This window comes from Asparagus officinalis, chromosome 5 (genome assembly GCF_001876935.1).
Source record: "Asparagus officinalis chromosome 5, Aspof.V1, whole genome shotgun sequence".
NCBI classification, from domain to species: Eukaryota; Viridiplantae; Streptophyta; class Magnoliopsida; order Asparagales; family Asparagaceae; genus Asparagus; species Asparagus officinalis.
In genome coordinates this window covers 11,363,810-11,389,001 of record NC_033798.1, presented here as the reverse complement: position 1 = coordinate 11,389,001, position 25,192 = coordinate 11,363,810, and the positions used below count along the sequence as shown (strand labels likewise).

At 40.5% G+C, this 25,192-nt stretch overlaps 2 protein-coding genes across 2 annotated transcripts; one reads left to right on the top strand and one right to left on the bottom strand.

Annotated features, from left to right (window-relative positions):
* LOC109843024 (macrophage migration inhibitory factor homolog) lies at window positions 130-4,736 on the top strand. The gene is made up of 3 exons (XM_020411957.1): window positions 130-342; window positions 4,064-4,264; window positions 4,541-4,736. Exons 1-3 carry the CDS (start codon window positions 232-234, stop codon window positions 4,574-4,576), a joined length of 348 nt encoding a protein of 115 aa, XP_020267546.1. The 5' UTR covers window positions 130-231; the 3' UTR covers window positions 4,577-4,736.
* Window positions 10,018-11,764, bottom strand: LOC109841514 (ribose-phosphate pyrophosphokinase 1-like). Its single transcript, XM_020410477.1, has 5 exons — window positions 11,651-11,764; window positions 10,765-10,908; window positions 10,497-10,664; window positions 10,202-10,271; window positions 10,018-10,091 (listed from the first exon to the last, which is right to left on the bottom strand). The coding sequence occupies exons 1-5, from the start codon at window positions 11,762-11,764 to the stop codon at window positions 10,018-10,020; spliced, it is 570 nt and encodes a 189-aa protein (XP_020266066.1).

The window sequence follows — 25,192 nt, the reverse complement described above, 5'->3', positions numbered from 1 at the left end:
TTAATAATAATCTAAGTCCCTAATTCAGCGAAGGTCAGGCCTAAGGCCCGTCTATCCATCAAACAAAGGCCCTACAAAGCCCATCTAAGCATTTATGACAGCAAGAGTCGCGTCCTCCCGACTACTGAAGGCAGCAGGCTGCAATAATAAAAATCCCATTTTTGTGTGATAGAAAGGAAAAGAATCCAAAAGAGGAGAAGGAGAAGAGAAGAGAAGAGAAGAGAGGGGGAAATGCCGTGCCTAAATCTCTCCACCAACGTCGACCTCGAGAAAATCGACACCTCAGCCATCCTCTCTGAGGCGTCGAAGACTGTCGCCACTGTCATCGGCAAGCCTGAGAGCGTGAGCTCTCCCCCTTAAACCCCAACTCTCCCAACATTTTATTAGAAATTAATTCACGGGTTTTTCTCTTCTTGGTAATTTTGGAAGTGGGTTTTTGTTATTTTTGTTTGTTAACGCTGTTATCATGAGGAAGGTCAAAATCTTGCTTGGGTTTCTTCCTTTTCATCATATAAGAAGGGAATGGGGGTTTGGTTCTAAAAGTTGGGAGTTTTCTTATGTTTCTGTTGTAGTGCTTTGTTTAGGTTTTATGCATTATGGATTTTTCTTATGGTTTTGTTGGGATTTTAGTTTGGGCTTTTTTGGTTCTAGGTTCTTATGCGAGGATGGGGGGTTCTGGAAATGGGTTTTTATTATCCTTGTGTATTAACTTTGTTATCATGAGAAAAGTCAAATCTTGGTTGGGTTATTGTTTATATCACATGCCTTTAGCTATCGAGTTGCTACAATAAGAGTAGAGCAGGGTTTGGTTGGCATTTTCTTATGCCTTTGTTGTAGCATTTTTATTCTTCGCTTATTTAGAAATTAATTCATGAGTTTTACTTTACTTTATGCTATTGTGATGATTTGGTGATGAAACCTGTATCTTGGTTTGGGATTCTAGCTTGCATTTTATTGGTTCTCAGTTCCTATGTTAGGATGGTGATGTTTGGAGATGGGATTTTGTAATCTGTCTTTCAGTTTTTCACGAGAAAGCTTATGTCTTGGCTAGGTTAGCTCATTACATCACATAGCTTTAGCTTATGAGTTGCTACGGAAAGAAGAAAATAGGGTTTGAACCTATCATTCTGCATTTCCTTATGGCTTGGTTCATTATTTTATTATGGGACAATGTTACAGAAGGCGCTAGGCAGACTGCGTTTGAGCCAACGCCTAGCACCTAGAAGCATAGGCATACGCCTAGGCGCCTACTAGGCGTTTAGCTATCTTTTAAATTATTTAATTATTATAATTAATATAAATATGTATTAAATTCATATAAAATTACCAAAAAAGGTAGCAATCTTAGATCAACAATAAACCATGCATACTTAAATACTAAATAACCAAATAATAATTAATAAGGTTATAGAAAGCGCTAGGAGGTCTAGGCGTTGGACTCGATGCCTAGAGCCTTAGAGGTTTCTTTTTTTATTATTTAATCACAATAATTAATAGTAAATGTGAATGTTATAGAAAGCTTAGGTGCCGGACTGATGTCTATACAAATTTTTTCTTCATTTAAGTGGTAGTCTAAGAGGTTTTGCTGAAGGTCGGAGCAGGTTGTAGAGGTGTTCATATTTAAAGATTAAAGGAGTTAGAAGGAGGTTGAAGGATGTGGAGGCTGCAACACAGAAAACACGATCAAAGCTTGAAGGGTGTAGTCCACGTAAGCAGACAATACTCCCTTAAACACTCCCAAAATCTAAATGGGTAGTCTAGGTACCGCCTAAGCGTTAGGTGCTAGTTAGGCGATCTGACTTTGTAATATGTTTGAACATTTATGTTATTTCACTGTTCTTGCACCGGTCATCACTATTTGGCACCAAACAAAGGCTTTTGCCTCGTAAAGTTTGATGCTATTAGGACTATCATGTAATGACTATCACATAGCGTGTGAATATTAAGGCAAACGTGAAGTCCAGTTTTAATTTATATTAGAGTTTGCGCAAGCTTTTTCTTTCACTTAGTCATACATAAGGGTGGGCATGGGTTGGGCAGGGCTTGGCTCATGAATCGGCCTGCCAGTTTTTGGTCCGCGCCGGTTAGACTCAAGCCCGGACGGGCTTCCTAGGCCGGGCCGAGGAGTTTGTTTTCAGGCCTCGAGTTGGACCCTACCTGGCCCATAGCCCTTATGGGACCGGGCCAAGTGCAACCTAGCCCATGGCGGTTCGGATCGCAGGTTGAAATGCATTTTTTTTCTGTTCGTTCTTTTCTAAATTTTTGCTAGATTAGTATGTATATTTTAAAAGAGGGAAACCAGTATTTTATCTTTGGGCAAAGTCTAAACCCCTACAACTTTAAACTGGTGATAGAGTTATCTCAAAGGACAAAAGCACAATAATTTGAGCATTTTCAGTAAATCAAAATGATTACGAATATTCATCAAAATACTGAAGAGTGCTTAGAAAATCTCTATTACTAAAATTACAACTCAAACCCCTGGATGTTGCAATTTTCAATTGAGTTGCATCTCATATCATGCCAAAACATTTTAAAAAAAGATGTTAATGTTCTATCAAATAACTACATTAGTAAATTTCTATTTTTAAATATGTTGATTTGGATTGTTAATTACATTATTAGTCTTTTTTTTTGCATAGTGTGAGTTGTTTATGAGATTGTGACCTCAATAATACATCTATAGGATCTTAGAGGGTGTTTGTCGAGCATTGAAGGATAGGAAATCTACATTAGAAAAGTATGAATTACTGCATGCTAGTCTGGCCTGTGGGCCATGGCCTATGGGTTGGGCTTTTTTTAATGGGATGGGCTGATTGTTGTGCTGGCTATCATGAATGATAATAGCTGGGAGATGATGGTTGGGAGATGAGATCAGCATTGCTGCCATTGCATTAGGTTGATTTGAATGGTCGCGAGGGGAGGAGAGGAATAAGACGTCATGGATTGCCAGTGAGTATTTATTGCAAAAATTGTGCCATGGATGCCACAATAAATAGTTAGGGGCAATTTCTCTATCCTCTTATTTATACATGGGCATCACAACCCTGAATTTTGGTGGATTTTGAACATAACCCCTGAACTTTATATATCATAGAAGCACCTCCCTGAAGTATTGGAAATTCTCATTGATGGCATCAACATTGGTGCAAGAGAAAGAGGGAGAACCCCTATGGTAGTTCTTGCTCTTTTAGTTTCCACTAACACTCGATAACATGAGAGGAGCTGGAGAGCCCTTCACCTCAGTTATTAATTTGAGACGCATGACGAAATAGATGTACTTCCAGCCTACCCAATAATTAATAGGAAAATAAACAGATTGCAAACATGGCAATTGCTCAAAAGATGAGTCTGGTGTGTAAGATAAAAAAAATTTCATTTAACTATCTACATGGGATGGGGGTGGCTTTTTTAATAGAAGTTTGGGTGAATAATATTTGCAGTAAGTTAAATTCATGGGACTAAATGTAAAATATAATCAAATAGTTGATAATTAACCGAATCGGATATTCCTTTTATTAAATTCTATTCATTTATGAACCAGATACTAAAAATTATTCGTCTACCGTTAAATACCCTACCAAATCGAATATATCTGAATATCTGGATGAATAGTAACCATATCTGTTTGCTAATTATTTGGTTCATTTCCACCCCTAGTCAACAGATGGAGTAGAAATATCTAAACTACCCCTTTTACTCTTTGCCTACCATTACTCTAAAAGGGAAATACTGAAGTTATATTTAAGGTGACTTACCCTTCTTAAAGTATGTGTTATCACTTATCAGTTGTCCTACTTGTTTAGGGCGCTCTATGATTTATAAAGTTCAGTGGAGTTCTGTGCAAAAACCCCCAAATTTCAGGAGGGTTTTGTCAAATTTACCCTTTATATATTGATAGGTACTAGATATTTAAATTGCACTCGAGCCTTTATTTAAACTGGCATCTTATGAATTTAACTTTGAAGGCAATCACAATTTTCACCCGAAAGTATCCATTGGTAATGTAAGTTGATATTACATCATTGATTCATTACAATGATTTTTGGGTTCCTATTGACAGTATGTGATGGTGGTGCTCAAAGGATCTGTGCCCATGGCATTTGGGGGATCTCAGGAGCCTGCTGCATTTGGTGAACTGGTTTCCATTGGAGGCCTTAACTCTGACGTCAACAAGAAGCTGAGTGCTGCCATTGCTTCAATCTTGGAGACCAAGTTATCGATTCCCAAGTCACGATTCTATCTCCAATTTGTTGATACAAAGGTAAGCTTTCTAATATCGGCAACTAGATTTGTGATACGCTATTATGCATCTTGTTTCTTATTGCGGTTTTTATGGTTCTTAGGCCCATAAAACTCAAGAATATGCTCAGTGTTTACATGCTTCCCATCAGCAATAGATGATGTAATTATGTAAAGATTCATCATTATTTAGATCATGAGAACCTGAAGTTTTAAAGTTATTGCTAGCTACTTACCGATTTATCATCATTCTTTCTGTATATCAAGGTACTAAAAATTTCACCCCTTTTCTTCGCAGGGTTCATTCTTTGGGTGGAATGGATCAACTTTCTAGATTATGTATTTCTCTTGGCATGTAAGCCTTAATGTTTTCAAATGCAGATGCAGTGCGTAAAAGACTTATAGGTAATTTGACTATTTCAGCATTTAGCTGCTGTAAGGATAACTAAACTTTTGTGTTAAATCTGTGATGCTACTCTCGTGCGCTTCTCTCATCTTGATTCTGGTGTGGTTGAATGCAATTCCTTAGATTCTTAGTACTATTTTGGTCTATATTTCTAGTATTTAGATACTGTACATGGAATGAATGCATTTATTTCAGGTTAATGTTAAGCTTTTTTGTTTGCTCATTGAATATGACTCGTTTAACGCTCAAGAGGAGAATCGTTGAAAGTAATCAAGGAGAGACCATGAAGGATATTTTCGAGAAAACATCTTGTTACTGGATGCTCTTAAATTTATCGTTTTAAGCTTCATGTAGGTTTCTTTGATTAACCCTAACTTGCGTAGAACTGATTGAACTAGAACTTATGGTATTAATACTGTAGATGTGCTTAATTTAATGGTGAAAGCTAGTTTACCAACTCTTGAGTTCTTTGTGATATATAACATGCCTGTAATAGAGCAGTTATTGGTTGCAAAACTTATCGTATCTTCTTTTGGTGTTATTTTTTTTTAAATATTTCAAAGTCTGAAGGATTGCTTTGATGATAGCAAGATCAAATCCTTCTTAATTTTGTAATCCGAGACATGGAAGATCAATAGTTAGAATTGCCTTGTTCAAGGGGTACTAGAGCTAGCCTTCTCAATTTGTTTGGATCAAGGTCAAATTTGAATTTGGGGAGTTCTATTACTTTGCAATTGTATTTAAGGGTCTAATGCTCATAAATACCATCTTGATTCATGTATATATTGGAAAAACAAATCCTACTGCGAGAAGACAGTAACTGGAAAATTCGTAATGAGATCGAAAAAGTGTTCTAATAATGAGTGAAATGCTCTTCATTCTTGATCTTACGAGTAACTCATGTTGTACTGCTACTTGATTTTCAAATTAAAATCGAGGAATGTTATATGATAAGCTTTTTCGCATAGCTATGTTTTTCAGGCGCACAAAAACCCCACCACCAGGGGCCCCGCAGGGGGGGTGGGGGGTGGAGGGGTGGCGTGGGGGTTCTCATGAAAGGTTAGACCATTGTACTGAGTCAGGATTTTTTTTAAGAGGTCATTAAGGGCTTGTTTGTTTCGCAAAAAAAGATCGAAAGTGGGGGAAAATGAGGGAAAAGAAGGTGAATTTTGATGTTTTCCTCCACTTTCAGAAGTTTGGTTCGTCAAAGCTATAACCGAAAGTGGGGGAGAAAATGAGTTGTCACCATATTATTGGTTGATGTGAGTAATTTTTGATGTTTTCCTCCACTTTCCTTGTTTATGTTCTTTTCTTGTGTTTGGTTCATTCTTAAAAGTGTGGGAAAATAGATGAGATGAGATGAGTTGTCATTATATTATTGGATGATGTGACACATACTTAGGAAAATCAATTTCCTTGTTTTTTTGGAGGAAAGTGATGGAAGGAAATTTTAATGAGATGTGATGAGTTGTCACCATATTATTAGATGATGTGAGTAATTTTTAAAGATGATAGAAAATGAAGAAAAGTGGGGGAAAGTGAGTTAAGATGAGTTGATTGATGTGACTCATTTCATGTGTTTTGTTTATTTTTAAAAGTATGAAATGAGATGTGATGGGATGAATTGTCACAATATTATTGGAGGAAATGGAGAAAGTGAAGGAAAGTGGGTTTTGGAAAGTGTGGGAAAGTGAAAAAGTGAAGGAAAGTGGGTTTTGGATTCTGGGGGAAACGAAACAAACAGCCCCTAAATGTGAGTTTGACAAATATAAGTTCTATCAGAACGCTTCATAAAAAATAAGGTAAGCTATATCATTTATGAGTTGATAGAGCATTAGTTTCACAATTTTAACTATTTTATTTATAGTGTAAAGCACTCCACTCCTATATGGATGATTCTAATAAGATTCATATTCAAGTTTGACTCTAAGATATTGAATGTCATAAACAAGTAATAACTTTTTCCTAAACTTTGGCTTATTAGGGTATAATCAAACTAACAATGTAGGAATAGGAACCTTACAAGCGTCATTTAAGATACGGAATTGTGATAAGAAAATCATAAATTTATTTAAGAGGCCATGCATGGTGAAAACATTGTAAACGTTAGTGGTAATGATGTATTCTGGTTCTTGATCTAGATGAAGATCAAATCTATCAATAAATGGTGAATAATAGTATCTAAAGTTTCAAACCACTTGAGGTTTGTTGTCGTTAAACCCAAATATAACACCATAATGTAGGAACACAAATCCTATCAGAACCACTCTGAGCGGGGGTAGTTTCCGCCATATAGATAGAATAAGTATAATTTCCAAATTAATCATATAACCATCCGTAAATGGTATATATCATCTCATTCTATGAGAATGTTCCGGTAAAATCTCTACTCAATTTGGAGAGGATCTTCGGTTATAATCCTTGGATTATGCAACACTTGTTTTAATTTGTAACTGGATTTGATTAGATGCCTATTTCTACTAAACCATGACCCACCGAAAATGTAGTTGAATTACACGGGAATAATGCTTGATTAGATGCCTATTTCTACTAAACCATGACCCACCGAAAATGTAGTTGAATTACACGGGAATAATGCAACTCAACAAAAGCTTTAAACCATGACCCACCGAAAATGTAGTTGAATTACACGGGAATAATGCAACTCAACAAAAGCTTACAGTTATACGCCCTCAATTATTTTTGGCAGCATCTATATATCTTTAGGTTTTTAGAATTTACAATTTACTATCTCAGTTATGCAAACATGAAATTTCATCATGAAAATTTCCATTAACGTGCTGCTTTTAAAATATTTTTAACTCTTAATATTTGTAAAATTTCTGTTGAGCCTATCAAATTCCTACATTAAATTAAAATTGGATAGTTTCAAAATAGAATTACGATATTTTAACAATAAATTTAATAAAAATTAAGGAGTTAAAAAGTTCACAAAATTAATATATCAACTCTTTCTTTAAAAGAATCATATCTCAACGTTAATCGGGAATTAAAATAAAAATGCAAACTTAAACAACTTCAGAGTGCATAGGTGCGCACAACGGCTATCAAAGTGCAAAAGCTTTAGTCAAGATCAAATGACTGAACAAGTGAGGGTATGTGAAGTCTGAAGTATATAAAACAATCAGGGTGTTTACTGCAATTAAAGATTTTCTTAAATAATGTTTAAAATATAGGGTTTTAAGTGCAATTAATCACTTTTAAGAAATAAAGTTTAAACATTGATTTGGTAGGGGTGTGCCGGGCCCAGGCAGTAGTGTAACGCCCGGGCGACGCTCGAGAGCCCCAGCAGCAAGCTGCTGTGTTGGGCCCTCCCCCAACAAAAATTAATTTAATATCATAGTGGGCCGATGGCCCACGTATCAGATATTAAACTGATAAGAACAGATACTACACTTGATCTTAGCCAATATTAAACTGATAAGAACAGATACTACACTTGATCTTAGCCAAAAGGCCGAGAAAGGTATGAGTTGTTTCGAAGCCCATCAACTCGTTATATACTGGCTGTCACGTCCCTCACAATACTAAACGGCCGATGTGGGACTAAAAGGACATAAGTAAAAGTGTGCATCTGCTTTTCTCCTCCAAGCCTCCTAATTATTAATTCTCTTGTAAGCGAGTGGCACCGTGAAATTGGCACCATCATTATCCAAATTTTCACCTAATCTGTGATTTAAAATTGAAGTTCCTAAAGAATCTTAAGCCGTATATTTAAGTTGGTGATACCATCCTTATCACTGGTAGAAAACGACGTAATCCAGACGGAAAATTCCGTCTGGAATAATTAAAATCCCGTCCAGAAAACGTATTCCAGACGGAATTCCGTCTGGAATACGAGTCTAGTTTGTTTCCGTCTAGAATACATTATTCTAGACGGAAATTCCGTCTAGAATGAATTCTAGACGGACGTTAGTAGACGTAAAAAAAAACCGTCTGTAATACATTACAGACGGATTTTTTCCGTCTGAGATAACTATCCCAGACAGAAATTTTCCGTCTGGGATAATTTACATCCCAGACGAAAATTTCCGTCTGGGATAGTTATCCCAGACGGAAAAACCGTCTGGGATGTAAATTATCCCAAACGGAAAATCCGTCTGGGATAGTTATCCCAGACGGAATACTATTCCGTCTGGGATAACTATCCCAGACGGCAGCCTGTAAATCCAGCTTCCAGCTGGGATAAAAAAATCCGTCTGGGATACAAAAAATCCGTCTAGGATATTCTGTGCAGTTTCCAGCTTACAAATATGTAAATCCAGCTTACAAATCTGTAAATCCACTCAAATAACCCTGTAAATCCAGCTTACAAATCTGTAAATCCACTCAAATAACCCTGTAAATCCAGCTTACAAATTAAGAAACCACACCAACATGATAACAACTTAAATAAATCACACAAAACAACTTAAATAAATCACACAACAAAGTAACACATGTTTTTTCATAAATAAATCACACACCAACATGATACCAACCACATACAAATCCTTTGTTTTTTCACACGACAAAGTAACACAATGTCAACTTATAAATTTGCCGCACAACTGAATCAACTCACTATTTGTTTTGGGCTTAACACAAAGAAAGTTGTGATTTAAAAATACAATGACGCATGACAAACCGATATCCAAGTCCATTTTCTCCAGAGAAGCTCAAAGAAACACATGCACCTGCAAGATAAAAAAGAAGGTGGCATTATTTTTAAGAATATGATATATTCCTAAATTTAGAAGTATGCTCAGTAATAACTAAACATGAGTAATAACTAAACATGAGGCCAAATTTGTGTTATATAAGTAGGATTCACAAATACAATTGTGCAAATTAGCCTAGTAGCTAGGTAGTTGATCTAGCCTGACCGAATCATGTTTTTCATAGATTCACAACCAAACATAGGTATTGGCTAAAGAAATGAAGCTCTCAAGTTTAATACTGTTCTATGATTATTGATTCTCATAACAAAACATGCAAAAACATGAAGAAAATCTTACCTTAGAATACTCAAAATTTGCAGCCTTTGATATAAATTTTGGATATAAATATTTGGGGGAAAATCACACATAATAAAAAAGTTAAATTCAATCTTTGATGCAAATTTTTTGTACATTTTAGATGCTAGAGGTCGCTTACAGGACTGCAATTCTTCAACTTTAACCATGCTTTGTCAAAATTAGTCGAGGTGCAACATCTCAATAATTTAATCTAATGAGAACCTTAATCATCATGAAGGTGTCAAAATTACAGCAAATCACATTGAAGTACAGAAAGAACCACTTGACCTGTATAGCATTTATGCATACGCCTCATCAGATTCATCAAATATTTTATTCAAGAATCACAAATCAAACAGATAGGAAGTAGCAAGACATATTTTTGTTTCCCTTGAGAAAAGCTCTTTGAAGCTGCTCATATTGTCCTAAAAACAACAAAAACATGATGTAGCTAGAGAAAAAGAAAAGAGAGGGTGCAGATATTTTAGGCACAATGACGGAATTTATATTCCTAGAGAAAACAAACTCAACTTACCAGCAGTATCAATCATATCGTCAACCACAACAGCAACTTTCCCTCTGACGTCCCCTATCAGATTCATAACCTGTATGTACAAAAGATAGTAAAATGTGAGTAGATAGATTGATACAACCATATTGTCTCCTAATTGTTAAGCATGTACATAGAAGGCAATCATACCGTTTAAATTAATAAGTGGAACAATTTTGGATCCAAGAGATACCACTAAGTTAACATAAAGCAGGATACCACTAAGCCTAAGCTATGAAGAATATTTCTTTCCAAGGGCAATCTATTTGCATTCTACTACCTCAGCAACATTGTGTCCAAGACGCCTTTTATCCACAATGGCGAGAGAAGTATCTGATAACTTCTTGACAAAAGCACGAGCCCTAGCAACACCTCCAACATCTAAAGATACTACAACTAGATCGTCTAAACATATGGTCTTGCTGGCTAGGTAATCAAGAATCACAGGCTAGAAGTACAAAAGCAAACAATTTTGATTAGTTAGAAAGGGATTTACGCCATTCTGTAATTCTCAAAACAACTTATCCAATAGATTATGTGAGAGTTACCTGACCATCGACATGATCCACTGGAATATCAAAATATCCCATGGACTGCCCGGAACGAAGATCACATGCAAGTACACGGTTTGCACCTGCTTCTGTGATCAAATTTGCAACAAGTTTTGCTGCAATAGATTCACGTCTTTGCGTCTGAGAGAACAATTTAATCAATAGGGAAACTATAAGTTCTAAAGAAAATATACCCAAACACAAGGATGACTAATAAAAAATTTACATGCAAAAGCATAATATTATAAATAAAATTTCAATAACAATGAGAAGGTGCAAAAAAAATCCTAGAAAATAATGAACAATGCCTTGTTCAGTTCAACAACAAGATGTCGAGTAACGAATACAACAATTAATACCTTTTTTCTGCATACTTTTCATTTCCAGGATACAATTTGAAAGACCAAAAACCCGCGATTAATGAAGATGTTCTAATAAAAAATTCATTCCATTCAAGTCCCAATTGAAAAGAAGAAGTCAATAACACACCCCAGGTTATAATATTCCGGTTTGTACTAATTGAGTTTATTTATTCATACTTCATGGTCTAATACAGCTCAAATATTGATTATATATTTCCTGCAACCATATTACCTTTTACTTTTTGCAAATGTCGAAGTCTGATATTATTATAAGCTACATATATGAAGTAAATAACAGCAGCACCTGCATCCACCATTCACATCTTAAACCAATTAAACACTATAATCAAATTGTATAAATGGTCATTTTTAATTGACCTAAAAGATTTCCCCACCATTCATCAGTTCATCATGAACCACTCATCAAACAACAAAATTTGCTACACGCAGCACTAAAATTGTCAAAAACTCAACTTTATCACATTAGATTGAGAGAGAGAGAGAGAGAGAGAGAAACTGACATCGAGAAGGGCTTTGGGATCGGGGGCATCGGCAAAGGGCTTCCACTGCTGAGTCAGCATCCCTCCATCAGGATCAGCGAGTGGGGCCGGCGATAGCCGGGCCGCGGCCTCCATTGAGCGTCGGCGCTCCTGGGGCCCTGAGCTCGACGGAGGCGAAGACGCTGGAGACGGCGGGGGGCTGCGGCGGAGGGAGGAGGGGCCCGACGGTGGCGCTTGGGGTAGGTGATCTTCTGTCAGCCGGAGGAGGAGGAGGAGGCGACGGCAGGGACGTCGGGTGTGGGGGTCCATTTTTTAGGGTTGGGGAGAGATTTTTAATTTGGAAGAGGGGATGAATTTTAAGGCAGTTTTTTGATATATAACAAGGGGGGAAATTTTTAGAGCTGGGGGATTACCAAAATTGTAGCCACGAAAACGAAAAAAAAAGTTTTTTTTAATGTTTTCCGTCTAGAAAGCTATCCTAGACGGAAATTTCCGTCTAGGATAACGGGTAATTAAAAAATATTTAATAAAATCCGTCTAGAATACTATTCTAGACGGAAATTCCGTCTAGAATATTACATTCTAGACGGAATATTCTAGACGGAATTTTTCTGTCTAGTTTAATACATTCTAGACGGAAAAAATTCCGTCTAGAATATTCCGTTTAGGATACGTGAATTTTTACTAGTGTATATAATACTTAATTTACGGCTCGAGATTATTAGATTCTTAATATTTGCCAATATGCAGAATTTTATCTCTCTATGTTTTGTATATTCTTATTAGTGTTATACTTGCGTTAGGTTGCTGGAATTTCTCTGTTTAAAAATATAATTAAAAAGTATTCACTTTATATTTTCTTTGCTGTAATATGTGAATTTCACCGATCAATTAGAGCCTTGACTATGAGAATTGAACTAAAAAGAGTACTATTTCACAAAATTTTTGGATGCAACTAGAGCAATTGGAAAACATGATCAATACACATAAAAAATAATTTTTGTAAGCACTAGTATCGAAAATAAATTTATGTCAGTATGAACTGAGCACAGTTGCCTCCAATTTCACGTACTGAAGGGGAAAAGAGCTTCTAGAATTCCTCTCCTCCCAACTTTTGTATTTACCAGACGAAAGTAAAACACCTCCTTTAACAACTAGTACATATGTTGGGAAAACTCGGTCTTTACCGCCTCGTGAAGTTAAGATATGCACTTATAAATTAAGATATTAATAAGAGCACAAGAGTTTATGGTTCTCCAATATGGAGGTTCTTCCACTATACAAAAGAATAGTAGGATTACAAGAATTTATATTTTACAAAACTGTCTCACTTTGGTGACTCACTCGAGCTTGAGGATTAGAACTCTCAAGCTATCTCACTTCTCTCAAAGAAGCTCTCTAACTCTCTATATTAGAGGTTTTCTCTCACTCTAAGAAATGGATTGTTTTCTTGTCTTGGATGAATAGGAATGAAGGCTTCCATCCCTATTTATACTACTCCACCTTCATAATGAGTGGTGGAGATTAATTTGATCCAAGGGTGAAGATTAGCTCTCTAGAATTCTCCACACATATCTTTACTTTCTAGAGATTTCTAAGGAATCTCTACAATCCTCCATTTTATTTCATACTTTTTCAGAATGTTCCAAAAGGCTCCACACATCTCTAGAATATTCTAGAGGATTTCACACGCTTCTAGAGAATTCTACATTTCTCTAGAGTTCTCCAGAAAGTTCTAGAATTTTCTAAAATCTTCCCAATTAAGGAGGAAACCTAGCAAATCTCCCCCTCCCGACTTAATTGGGAGGTAGTAGCAAACCAACACCTTAACCACAATCTTCAAACTTCGTGGATGTTATTACCTTGGTCATCATGCCTGACTAATTTTCATCTGTTTGAACCTTGTTAAGATGTATGCGCTTTTCTTCGAGTGTTCTTCGGATTCAGTGATACCGTGTATCAATGTGCGCCTTTGTGCGGGAATGAAAAGTTGAATTCTTTGCTAAGTAAATTACACTTTGATTGTCACACTTCAAGATATACATGTCTTGATCTACTCCCAACTCAACCAACAAAATTCTTCATCCACAGCATCTCCTTACAAGCTTCAATAGCTGCGATGTACTCTGCCTCAGTAGTGGACAATGCAACACACTTTTGTAACTTTGATTGCCAGAAAACAGCTCCCCCTGCAAAAGTAGTTAGGTATTCTGACGTTGATTTTCTAGACTCAATGTCACCGGCCAAGTCTGTAACTGTGTATCCCACTAGCACATATTTTCCATTTCCAAAGCATAAACACTTCTTAGAAGTATCGCGTAGATATCGGAGGATCCATTTGACTGCAGTCCAATGTTCCTTCCCCCGGATTAGCCAAGAAGCGACTCGTAGATATCGGAGGATCCATTTGACTGCAGTCCAATGTTCCTTCCCCCGGATTAGCCAAGAAGCGACTAACAACACCAACTACATAGGCGATATCAGGTCTTGTGCATATCATTACATACATAAGACTTTACATACATAAGACTGCCTACTGCAGATGAATATTGAATCATCTTCATTTCCTCCATTTTTTCTCACTTGTGGGACTTTGCTTCGAGCTCATCTTGAAGTGTCCAGCAAGTGGTGTGTTGACCGGCTTTTCTTTGTGCATGTTGAATCTTTCTAGCACCTTCTCAATGTACCTCTCTTGGGATAATCATAGCAACTTCTTTGATCTATCACGAGTGATCCTCATCCTAAGGATTTGTCTAGCTTGTCCCAAATCTTTCATGACAAAGCTATTGCTTAGATCTTTCTTCAAAGCAGCTATCTTTATGTGATCTCGTCCAACAATCAACATATCATCAACATAGAGTAGAAGTATGAGAAAGTTGTCACATGCATACCTCTTTATGAAGACACAATGATCGATCTCCATCCTTTTAAAATCATGTTATGTCATGAAAGAGTCGAACTTCTTGTACCATTGCCTAGGTGCTTGCTTAAGACCTAATAGACTCTTTGTTAGGCGGCACATCAAATTTTCTTTGCCTAGAACTTTGAACCCCTCAGGCTGCTCCATGTAGACCTCTTCCTCTAGATCACCATAAAGGAATATTGTCTTAACATCGAGCTGCTCGATCTCCAAGTCTTGCACTGCTGCTAGGCCAAGAGCAACTCAGATGGATGACATCTTTACCACTAGAAAGAATATTTCTTTAAATTCAATACCTTTCTCTTGACTGAATCCTTTTACGACCAACCGAGTTTTGTAGCAGGGCTTTGAACTGCTTTCTTCGGTCTTAATTTGATACACTCACTTATTCCTCAAGGCTCGTCTCCCTTTTGGTAGCTCCACTAGTTCATAAGTGTTATTCTCGTGCAAGTATTACATCTCCTCTTGCATGACCCTTATCCACTCCACTTTATGATTTGAGGCTCCCCCTCATCGATGAGCATCGTAAACTCTTCGATGCTATATCAGGAATATGACCTTCGGTCCCTTGAAGATCGTCACAACTGGGGCGCTAGTGGAGAGCTAGACTGAGGTTCTTCCTGAACTGGCTCATCATGAGTCTCCTGTTTTTTTGCTCTAGGATAGGCTCATGATCTTCAGCATCATTTTTTCAGGTGTGGCATTATCCTTACATCGGACCGGTGTAAGGTATGTGCTCTTGCTACTTCTTAATCTTGGCCTCTCCGATTTCTGGATGTCTTCAATTATTTGGTCTTCGAAGAATACAACGTCCCGGCTTCGGACGACCTTCTTGTTGATTGGATCCTAAAGTTGGTATCCGAACTCATCCTTAGGAGAACGAAGATAGATGCATTCCTTAGTTTTTGCATCAAGCTTTGCTCACTCATCTTTGAGGATGTGAATAAATGCCCTACATTCGAACACCTTGAGATGGTTGTAAGAAGCCCTTTTGCCTGACCAAACCTCCTCTAGGATGTCTCCGTCCAAAGGAACTGATGGTGTAAGGTTGACTATGTCAACAACAGTCATCACAGCTTCTCCCCAGAATAATTTGGGCAACTTGGCATGAGAGAGTACACATCAAACTCTTTCTTCAATATTTCGGTTCATTCTCTCAGCTAGTCCATTCAACTGTGACATCTTGGGTGGATTATTCTCCAGCCTAATCCTATATTTCTTACATTCGAAAGGATCTCTATACTCATCTCCATTGTCTGATTGCACACACTTGATCTTTCGTCCTGTCTCACATTCCACTCGGGCATGGAACTCCTTGAATGCATCAAGTACTTGATCCTTTGATTTTAATAGGTGTAACCACACCTTCCTTGAATGATCATCGATGAAGGTGACAAAATGCAATGCCCCACCAATGGATTTCTCGGACAAGGGTGAAAATTTGATTCTTCCGAAGAAAGGAGTTTCGTTTGTATTTATAAGAAAGCTTATTACAAACTAACAAATCAAATGTTTACAACAGAAGCAGAGGGAAGGCCCTCTTTGTTTTGTGTGGGGACTTTAGGTGGCGATAGGATGCCTCGCTCGGTGCTCGTGCCGAGTCTGCTTCCCTTGGACGATCCGATCGAAGTTGATGCCGGAGCCGGAGCTTCGGTTCTCAAATGAGGGAGCCTTTGGCAAAGGTCCAGGTTCAACCTTTGGGAGATTAGCCAGCAGAATATGCAACGGCCAATCCCCCTTCTTCATGCTGCTGAAGATGGGTTTTAACAGGCAAGGGATGGCATGGGCTATCCCTTGATTCATGGGATTTGACCACTAATAGAGGTGAGGGAGATAGCTTGACTGCTCCTTGAATTATGGGATGTGACCACACGTTGTTCGGAGACGTCCTGCTGTTCATTCGTACCGTCAATGGTCATTCGAAGAGCTGTGCTCTGCATCACGCTACATAGGAGTGGGAAAGCCCCTCCTCGTATGCGTGACAACGGCTGTCAGATGCTTGCGTGGATCTGACCAACCACCGAGCGTTGGCGGCTCTCGTCCCTTCACCTGGACAACTGAGGTGAGCCGCATTTATGAGGGTGCAGGCTGTTTCGGCGCCTGTCCGCTCATTCGTACTGTGGACGGCCATCTGACGGGCCTGGAGTATTGTGCCCTCTCCCTTGATTTGTGGGATTTGACCACTGATGTAACTGTTCCCATACTCCAAGTGGGCAGTTGACAGTGAGCTGGCGAGTCTGCAGCTTGGGTCTGCAGGCGAGCTTAGGACTGCAGGCAGACTTGGGTCTGCAGGCGAGCTTGCAGGCGAGCTGAGTCTGCAGGCGAGTTTGGGACTGCAGGCAGACTTGGGTCTGCAGGCGAGCTTGCAGGCGAACTGGGTCTGCAAGCGAGCTTAGGTGCACAGGCAGACTTGGGTCTGCAGGTGAGCTTGCAGGCGAGCTCAGGTGCACAGGCAGACTTGGGCCTTGATCGTGCAGGCGAAATTCGAGCTGCAGGCGAGCTCTTGAGCATGGATCGAAGAATAGGCCGTAAAGCTGCAGGCGAGCTCTTGAGCATGGATCGAAGAATAGGCCGTAACTTTCAAACCGTAAGTCGGAATTGTACAAATTATATATGAAAATCGCCTATCTCGACGAGATGGAGCCATCCGAACCAAGCAAAAGGCTTTGGTTCGCTTCCTCTGTTTTGCCAAATTCCTTACTGTTTGGGAGATATCTGCGTTTTCCCCTTTTTCTGCTATTTCGGGCGAGGTTTTAGCAGTTTTGTTTTGAACTTCTCTGATAATGATTAAAGGTAAATTTTATTGCCTACAAAACCCCCTCCAAAGTTTTCAGACCCGAATCGGGCCGTATGGGGTCTGGAACACTTTGGATATGAAGACCCGTAAAGTGATCCCCGCTCAGATGGAGTGAGGAGCCCTCCAACAAGCTCGGTGAAGCTGACCTCTTCGCTCGCAGCTGATGATCGCCTTCTAGAATTTTGAGCAAACCCTCAGCTATCAACGGACTTGATTCGTCTTTACCAACTACCGTTTGAGTTGGACTAGCCATGCTCTTGCCCTTAGCATGGTAAGTTATCGAGGAGTTTCTCTTAGGCTTAATGCTAAAACTTCTCCTCTATCCTTAGCTTTTCAAGGCGTTTGGATTAAGGGAGCAGTTTAAGCTCGTATACCAGTCGGAGGGTAGGAGCAGTTTAGACTCATGCACCAGTGGGAGTAGAGGGGGGAAGCTTATCTTCTCTTAGGGCAAAATAAAGACAAACCCTAATTTATCTTCTCTTGGGGCAAAGACGAACCCTGAAATAGCAGCACATCGCATAGTAGGCCACTATCAAACAACAACGCCTTTTATGGGAAAGACGGTGCTGGGAGAATCAAATCGTTCAGGGACGTATGAGTGTGACGATTGATTGGACAACATCATTTGCGGGAATGATGGTGTCGGCTATCAGAGGTAATCGTTAACATGATAGGAATTGCCGCGATCGGAGCGACTTTGAGGACCTACCATCCTTTTGAAGAGGATTGGTAAGTTGATTTTGTCAGAGGTGTAGTGTTAACATGACAGTGGGAGTTTATTGCGATTTGAGAAACTCTGTGGACTTTCCATCCTATTGAAGATGACTGATAAGTTGATTTGTCAGAGGTGACCGTTAACATGACAGTGGGGGTCCCGCCATCCTATTGAAGAGGATTGGCGGGGGATTGTGGCTTTGGTCCTAACTATCTGAAGGTTTGACCAAGTGGGAGTTTGATGCAGCCCACCTAAAATGTTAGTCCCGCCTGGTCTGGGCGGTTCGCCTGTACTGGGAACTTGGCTCGTGAAGTGGAGCTCGCCTAAACTGTTAAGCTCGCATGTTCTGAGCGGTTCGCCTGATTTGAGCGGTTCGCCAAAACTGGGAACCTGGCTCAAAGAGATGGGCTCGCCTAAACTGTTAGGCTCGTCTGATTTGAGCGATTCGCCATAACCGACAACCTGGCTTAAGAAGTGGAGCTCGCCTAAATTGTTAGGCTCGCCTGATTTGAGCGGTTCGCCCGTACTGGGAACCTGGCTCGAGAAGTAGAAGTGTAGGTGTAGGCTGTCTAAAAATCACAATAGATAGCTGATCTCCATCAAACACCGATGATGTAAGTTACAATCTGTCGACTTCCAGAAGGCTATAATTTGAAGACTTTCACGTAGATCGCTGAAGGTTACAATCTGACGACCTTCACGACAACCGATGAGAGCTCTAGTTCAACAAGCCTTCACAATCAACATCGAGAGTTACAATCTGACGACTCTTACATATCAGAGAGCCAAAGCAAAGATTATAAAATGATGATCTTTGCAACACTTTGATAGAAAGAGACTACAAATCGACGGTCTCTTCAAATCAAGACGTGGAAGTCCTCTCCGCGTACCAGCGTCAAGATGCGCCGCATTCATAGCCACGAACGCAGCTCAAATCAACAGCTGAACGCAGCTTCAACCGCTGAACGCAGCTTAAATCAGCCGCTGAACGCAGCTCAAATCAGCAGCTGAACGCAGCTTCAACCCTGCACAACGCAACTTCACAACGCTGCGTCCGAGCTTCCAGATGCTGCGTTCAAGCTTTTAGGCATTGCGTTTGGAGACAAAATTCATACCAGAACGCGGGCCTGCGTTTGACTCGAGCTGAACGGTTTCAAAACCGTTTCCCACGATCTGAGGGGATCACAACTCTACTCAGGAGTGATTTAAGGGGCGGTTACATCCCATTAGCCCCACTTAGGAGCGAATTAAGGAGGTGGTTACACCCCTTAATCCCTTATAAATAACTAAAAATTAATGGATCTTTGGTTCGGTCGGTTGGAACTTCTTGACAGCGAAAAGAGGATCCTTCATCCTTCGGTTGGAGCTTTTGAGATCGGCAACAAGATCTTCTTCATCCTTGGCTTATAACCGACTTTCGGGTAAATCAACTCTTTCATAGAGTTTCAAACTCGTTCAGAGTTCTCCACAACGTCAAATCGTGAGGAGAAGACCATGTTCCAGTGAAGCAAGACGTCGGATCGTCAACGAGAAGCAAACTCGACGCGAGCATTCGAGGGAGGCATCTCATCGTCACCGTAAAGAACCCAGATTTAAACAAAGGGGAGAATCCAGATCATTCTCTTCTCTTTTGTAATCGGGAAATCCAATTGTAACTGAGATTAAAGGAATACAAATCAATTTTTCTTTATTTCTTTTACTGCAAATTTTCCCACAAACAGTAGGGAATAGTTTAACCTCTTATGCCAGTTGGAGGATCAGAAGAAGCAGTTTATACTCGTGTACTTGTCGGAGTAATAGTTTAACCTCTTATGCCAGTTGGAGGATCAGAAGAAGCAGTTTATACTCGTGTACTTGTCGGAGTATAAGGGGACTATCAGAGGTGATTGTTAACTTGATAGCTTTGTGGGCCCGCCATCCTATTGAAGAGGATTAACGGGGGAAATTTGGAGGAGACTATCAGAGGTAATAGTTAACTTGATAGTTTTGGAAGATCTATCGTCAAGTTAAATGAGACTGATGGAGAAATGACTATCAGAGGTAACAGTTAACTTGATAGTTTTGTGGGCCCACCATTCTATTGAAGAGGATCAACGGGGGAAATCGTAGAATATGAGGAAATGGTCTCCACTACCAAGGCATCTTGGTCATCATCTCCTCGAAACTCATGCGGGTCTTCGTCACCCATATGCTTGAGCATGCTCTCGACTTGTTCCCCTTGGCGGAGTAAGTCTTTCCATGAGCGAGCTTCAACAGCGCTCATATTAGACAGAACGCTGATGGAGAGATTATTCCAGCACATCTCGATGAGCGTGGCCTCGGAAACTCAATCGTGGGAATGCAGCGATCGGTTTCTGAATCTCTTGACAAAGTTGCTTACAGACTCTGTCTTCCTCTGCTTCACAGTTAGCAGGGTGGCCATAGATACTTCTGTGTCATCGTCGAAGAATCTTGCCACGAAGAGCCTTTCCATGTCCTTCCAGCAGGTGATGGACCCAGGCTCCAATCTGCAAAACCATTCAAAAGCGGCCCCCTTGAGGGTACCAATGAACAGTTGAGTCATAATGGGATCGTTTCCCACTATGTGTCCAGTTTGCGCCTGGAAGTAGTAGATGTGCTGGGTAGGAGAACCCTTGCCATTGAACTGCAGGAGGTACAGCGGCTCGAACTTTGCCGGGTAGGAGACCACATCACATTCAATTGGATACGGTCTGACAACCCCCAGCTTGCTCACATGCTTCTGGAGCTTCAAGGCGTCAAGTTGACTTTGGATATCGTCAAACCTCTTGTCTCTTGGGTTATGGCCCAAAGATGACGCTCCTCTAGATGACTCGGATGAGGAGTGAGAAGGAGTAGGCACCCGCTCTTTGTGCTTCAAGGATTTATGCGAAGCCTGCGAAGTCCTCTCTCTCTTCCTCTTCTTCTCGCTCAGGAGCTGCTCCAACATCTCCTTTAGGGAGTCGATGGTTGCTTGTTGCTCATCGAGTCTCTTGGATATCTCATCAGGGATATCGGTCATGTGCACGCTCACGTGCCCACCCTAAACTGAGCTTGAAGTCTGCGACATTGCCACTGCTGAGAAATCATCGTCGTCGTTGTCAGAGACGAACGTCAGACCCGTGTCGGCAAACGGGGTGGCCACCCCCATTTGGGCGTGAGCGTGTTGGTGAGGTTCAGGCTAGGTGGCCAGCCCCATTTGGGCGTGAGCGTGTTGGCGAGGTTCATGCTGGCGAGGTTCGCCCGTCAGGCGAGATTGGTATAGTGTGCCTGCGCCTGTCTGGCGAGCTGTTGCTTCGCTTTTCTGACGAACTTGGGCCGCCAGGCGAGCTTGGTGAAGTCCTCTTATTTGACGAAGCCCTCTTGAACTGCAGAGTTCGCCAGGTGCCCTTGGTTCGCCAAAATTGAGCACCTTGCTCACAGAGTCCGATTTGAGCGGTTCGCCAAAACTGGGAACCTGGCTCAAGAGGTTGGGCTTGCCTAAGCCGTTAGGCTCGCCCGATTTGAGCGGTTCGCCAAAAATGGAAACCTGGCTCAAAGAGATGGGCTGGCCTAAACTGCTAGGCTCGCCCGATTTGAGCGGTTCGCCAAAAATGGGAACCTGGCTCAAGAGGTTGATTCCCCCCAAGCCTAAATGACAATTCAGACTGTCGTGGGGGATGAGGGATTGTGCCTCGAGACGAGCGAGAGCTTTTCGTCGTCGCTGTTTGGATCTTTTTGAATGAGGAGGGTTCATGTCGACGGCGGAGGCGTAGTCTGCATCGACACGAATGGTTGATTCCTTTTGCACAGGGGTCTGTGAGGATCGTTCATCGACCCACCCAGCAGATCCTAGACCCGCATTCTCGAATCTCGGCTCGGCCTCAACTGGTTTGGGGGGAAAAGAACCCCCTGCCTCGGCTTGGGCAGATCCCTCAGGCTTGGTTGCCTCGGCCTCTTGGGGTTGGGCCACCCGCACGACTCTGCAGTCATCGCGAGATGTATTGCCGTCAGAAGAGGACGATTGTAAGTACCCCTCGAATTTGATTACAAGGGACTCAACCGTAGTCCCTGCAGCAACTTCGTCGAACTGCGCCACCACCAATTCATCTGAATGAACGGATTCTCACACTGTGGTCGCCATCTTCTGTAGGTGTAAATTTTGATCTCCCGAAAACAGGGAACTTTGTTTGTATTGATAAGAAGACTTATTACAAACTAATAAATCAAATGTTTACAACAGAAGCGGAGGGAATGCCCTCCTTGTTTAACGTGGGTTCCTCGGTGGCGATAGGACGCCTCGCTCGGTGCTCGTGCCGAGTCTGCTTCCCTTGGACGATCCGATCGAAGTTGCTGCCGGAGCTTCAGTACACAGTAGAAACTCGGTTCGATGGAGTTTGGGTCTTCTAGTTCACCGGCGATCGGGGCTCGGAACTAGGAGAAGACGCTACAGTGCAAGAGTTATGCAAAGAGCTTGTCGTCGACTCGGTTGGGAGTCGAGAGCTGGTGGTTCCACTAACTGATTGAATTAATCAATTAACTATGTGTGAACTGAGACAGCGGCTGTCCATTACTCGAGTGGATTGGGCCAGCTCACTGTGCGCTGGCGGTTCCGGCTCTTGACTCAGACAGCCGGGGTGAGCTGTATTTATGAATGTTCAGGTCGACTCGACACCTGCCCAATCATTCGTACTGTGAGCAGCCGCTTGATGGTCTTGGGGTACTGTGCCCTCTCCCTTGATTTGTGGGATTTGACCACTGATGTAACTATTCCCATACTCCAAGTGGGCAGTTGACAGTGAGCTGGCGAGTCTGCAGCTTGGGTCTGCAGGCGAGCTTGGGACTGCAGGCAGACTTGGGTCTGCAGGCGAGTTTGGGACTACAGGCAGACTTGGGTCTGCAGGCGAGCTTGCAGGCGAACTGGGTCTGCAGGCGAGCTTAGGTGCGCAGGCAGACTTTGGTCTGCAGGCGAGCTTGCAGGCGAACTAGGTCTGCAGGCGAGCTTAGGTGCGCAGGCAGACTTGGGTCTTGATCGTGCAGGCGAAATTCGAGCTGCAGGCGAGCTCTTGAGCATGGATCGAAGAATAGACCGTAACTTTCAAACCGTAAGTCGGAATTGGACAAATTATATATGAAAATCTCCTATCTCGACGAGATGGAGCCATCCGAACCAAAGCCAAAGGCTTTGGTTCGCTTCCTCCGTTTCGCCAAATTCCTTACGGTTTATCAGTTTTGTTCTGAACTTCTCTGATAAGGATTAAAGGCAATTTTTATTGCCTACAATCACCAGTGGTGATATTTACCTCCCCTTTATATGTTAGACCATAGAGGAGGGTGATTAGGCTCTTATGCTAATCTAATCTGATTTATACCAATTAAAACTAATTCAAATATTATTCTTGCAAGATAGATATACAATGTGTTACAAGCAAGAATATGCAATATGAACAAAGAGATATATCCTATATGATGAAATATATGTAAGGATATGTAAACAATACAAGGGTAAACAATCTAAACTAAAGATACAATTGTGATAGGGCAATATAAACAATGCAAACACACAATATGATCACGGAGTTTGGACCTTCCGTCCTACGTCTCTGCTCCCCACTCCCGGGGAGAAATCCACTATCACAATCGGGTTTTTTACGCTCACCCGAATAACGTTTACACCTCACACTCGGTTTTCTAGCTAACCAAAAACTTTATAATCTCACACTATCACAACCAGGTTTTCTATGCTCACCCGAATAACGTTTACACCTCACAATACAGTTTTCTAGCTAACTAAGAACTCTACAATCTCACACTCTTGTAATCACACTTTATACCCTCTCAAGTGTTGGTCTCTAACCTGTGTCTCCCTCAAGTGTTAGGAATTACAACCTCTCTCTAGGTATTGTTACCTACCCCACTCCTCTTGGGACGACCCTGTCTCTCACCACACACTCCTCTCGGTGTACAAGTGTATTATAAAGTGATCTACACAATTAGGCACGAATATAACAATGGTTGTTCTCTACAATGGACGAAAACTCAATTAAGCTCACTCTCAATTGTTACAACTCTTCACAATCCAATTATACAATGCATGCAAATACAATAATCTCAATGGTTGTGTGTGTATGCAATAAGAAAATCAATCATAAACTCAATGTAAATCCTAGCTTGATAAAAATGATAAACAATAAATAATTAATATAAAGCTAGTATTGATTTTAGAAATTCTTCTCTGAAGAAACAAGATGGAGAGATGGATTAAAATGAAGCTCAAACAATGTAAATGATCTCCTCCACTTGTAAGAAACTTCTTCACAAACAAACTCTTTTAAAACACTACACAAACTTTAAAACCCTTGTTAAACTTGTTTAAAATATTTCTTGAGTTATTATGAAAGATGAGAGCAAGGGGGTATTTATACCCACACAAAACTTCAACAAAAACCCCAAATAAATCACAAAAAAAACCCCACAAAATCAAAAATCTAATTCTCTACAAAATATATCTGTTGGGCGATCGGCGGCCGACCGTGGGAATTTCGCGGTCGATCGTGGCGGTTGACCGCAAAACTCTCTGGACTTCATCCGGTCGACCGCCACGATCAATCGTGAGCCACTGAGAAACATATTGAGTCTCTGGACTCAAGGCGGTTGACCGTGACGGTCGACTGTAAACTGACACAAGAAATTTCAGGTTTTGAAAGTAGTTTTTTGATTTTGAAACTATGTTTAAAAATATCAAACAAATTCAGAAAAATATAAAAATTTAGAAAATAATTGTAGATATGATAATACACATGCTACAAAAACTGGTTTTTAAAAAGCATCTCCCAAATGAGAAATCTCCTTATTTATAAAATAGTCCAAAACATGTAAATGAAAAAATACTTGTTTTTGACATTGGACATAAACCATGTTTTGAAACTCTATAAACTGATTTTATAGAATTAAAGAAAGATATAAACTATTGTTATGAAGTCTATAAACAATGAATACAATATTTTCATAAATACAATAGAATATGAAACATATGAGTATGTATATGAATATATATTTGTTTCATATCTATGAAATTAAACCAAAACAACTTATCCACATAGAAAATGAACATGTATAAATATTTTTTGGAATTTGTTTGTAAAAACTTTGTTT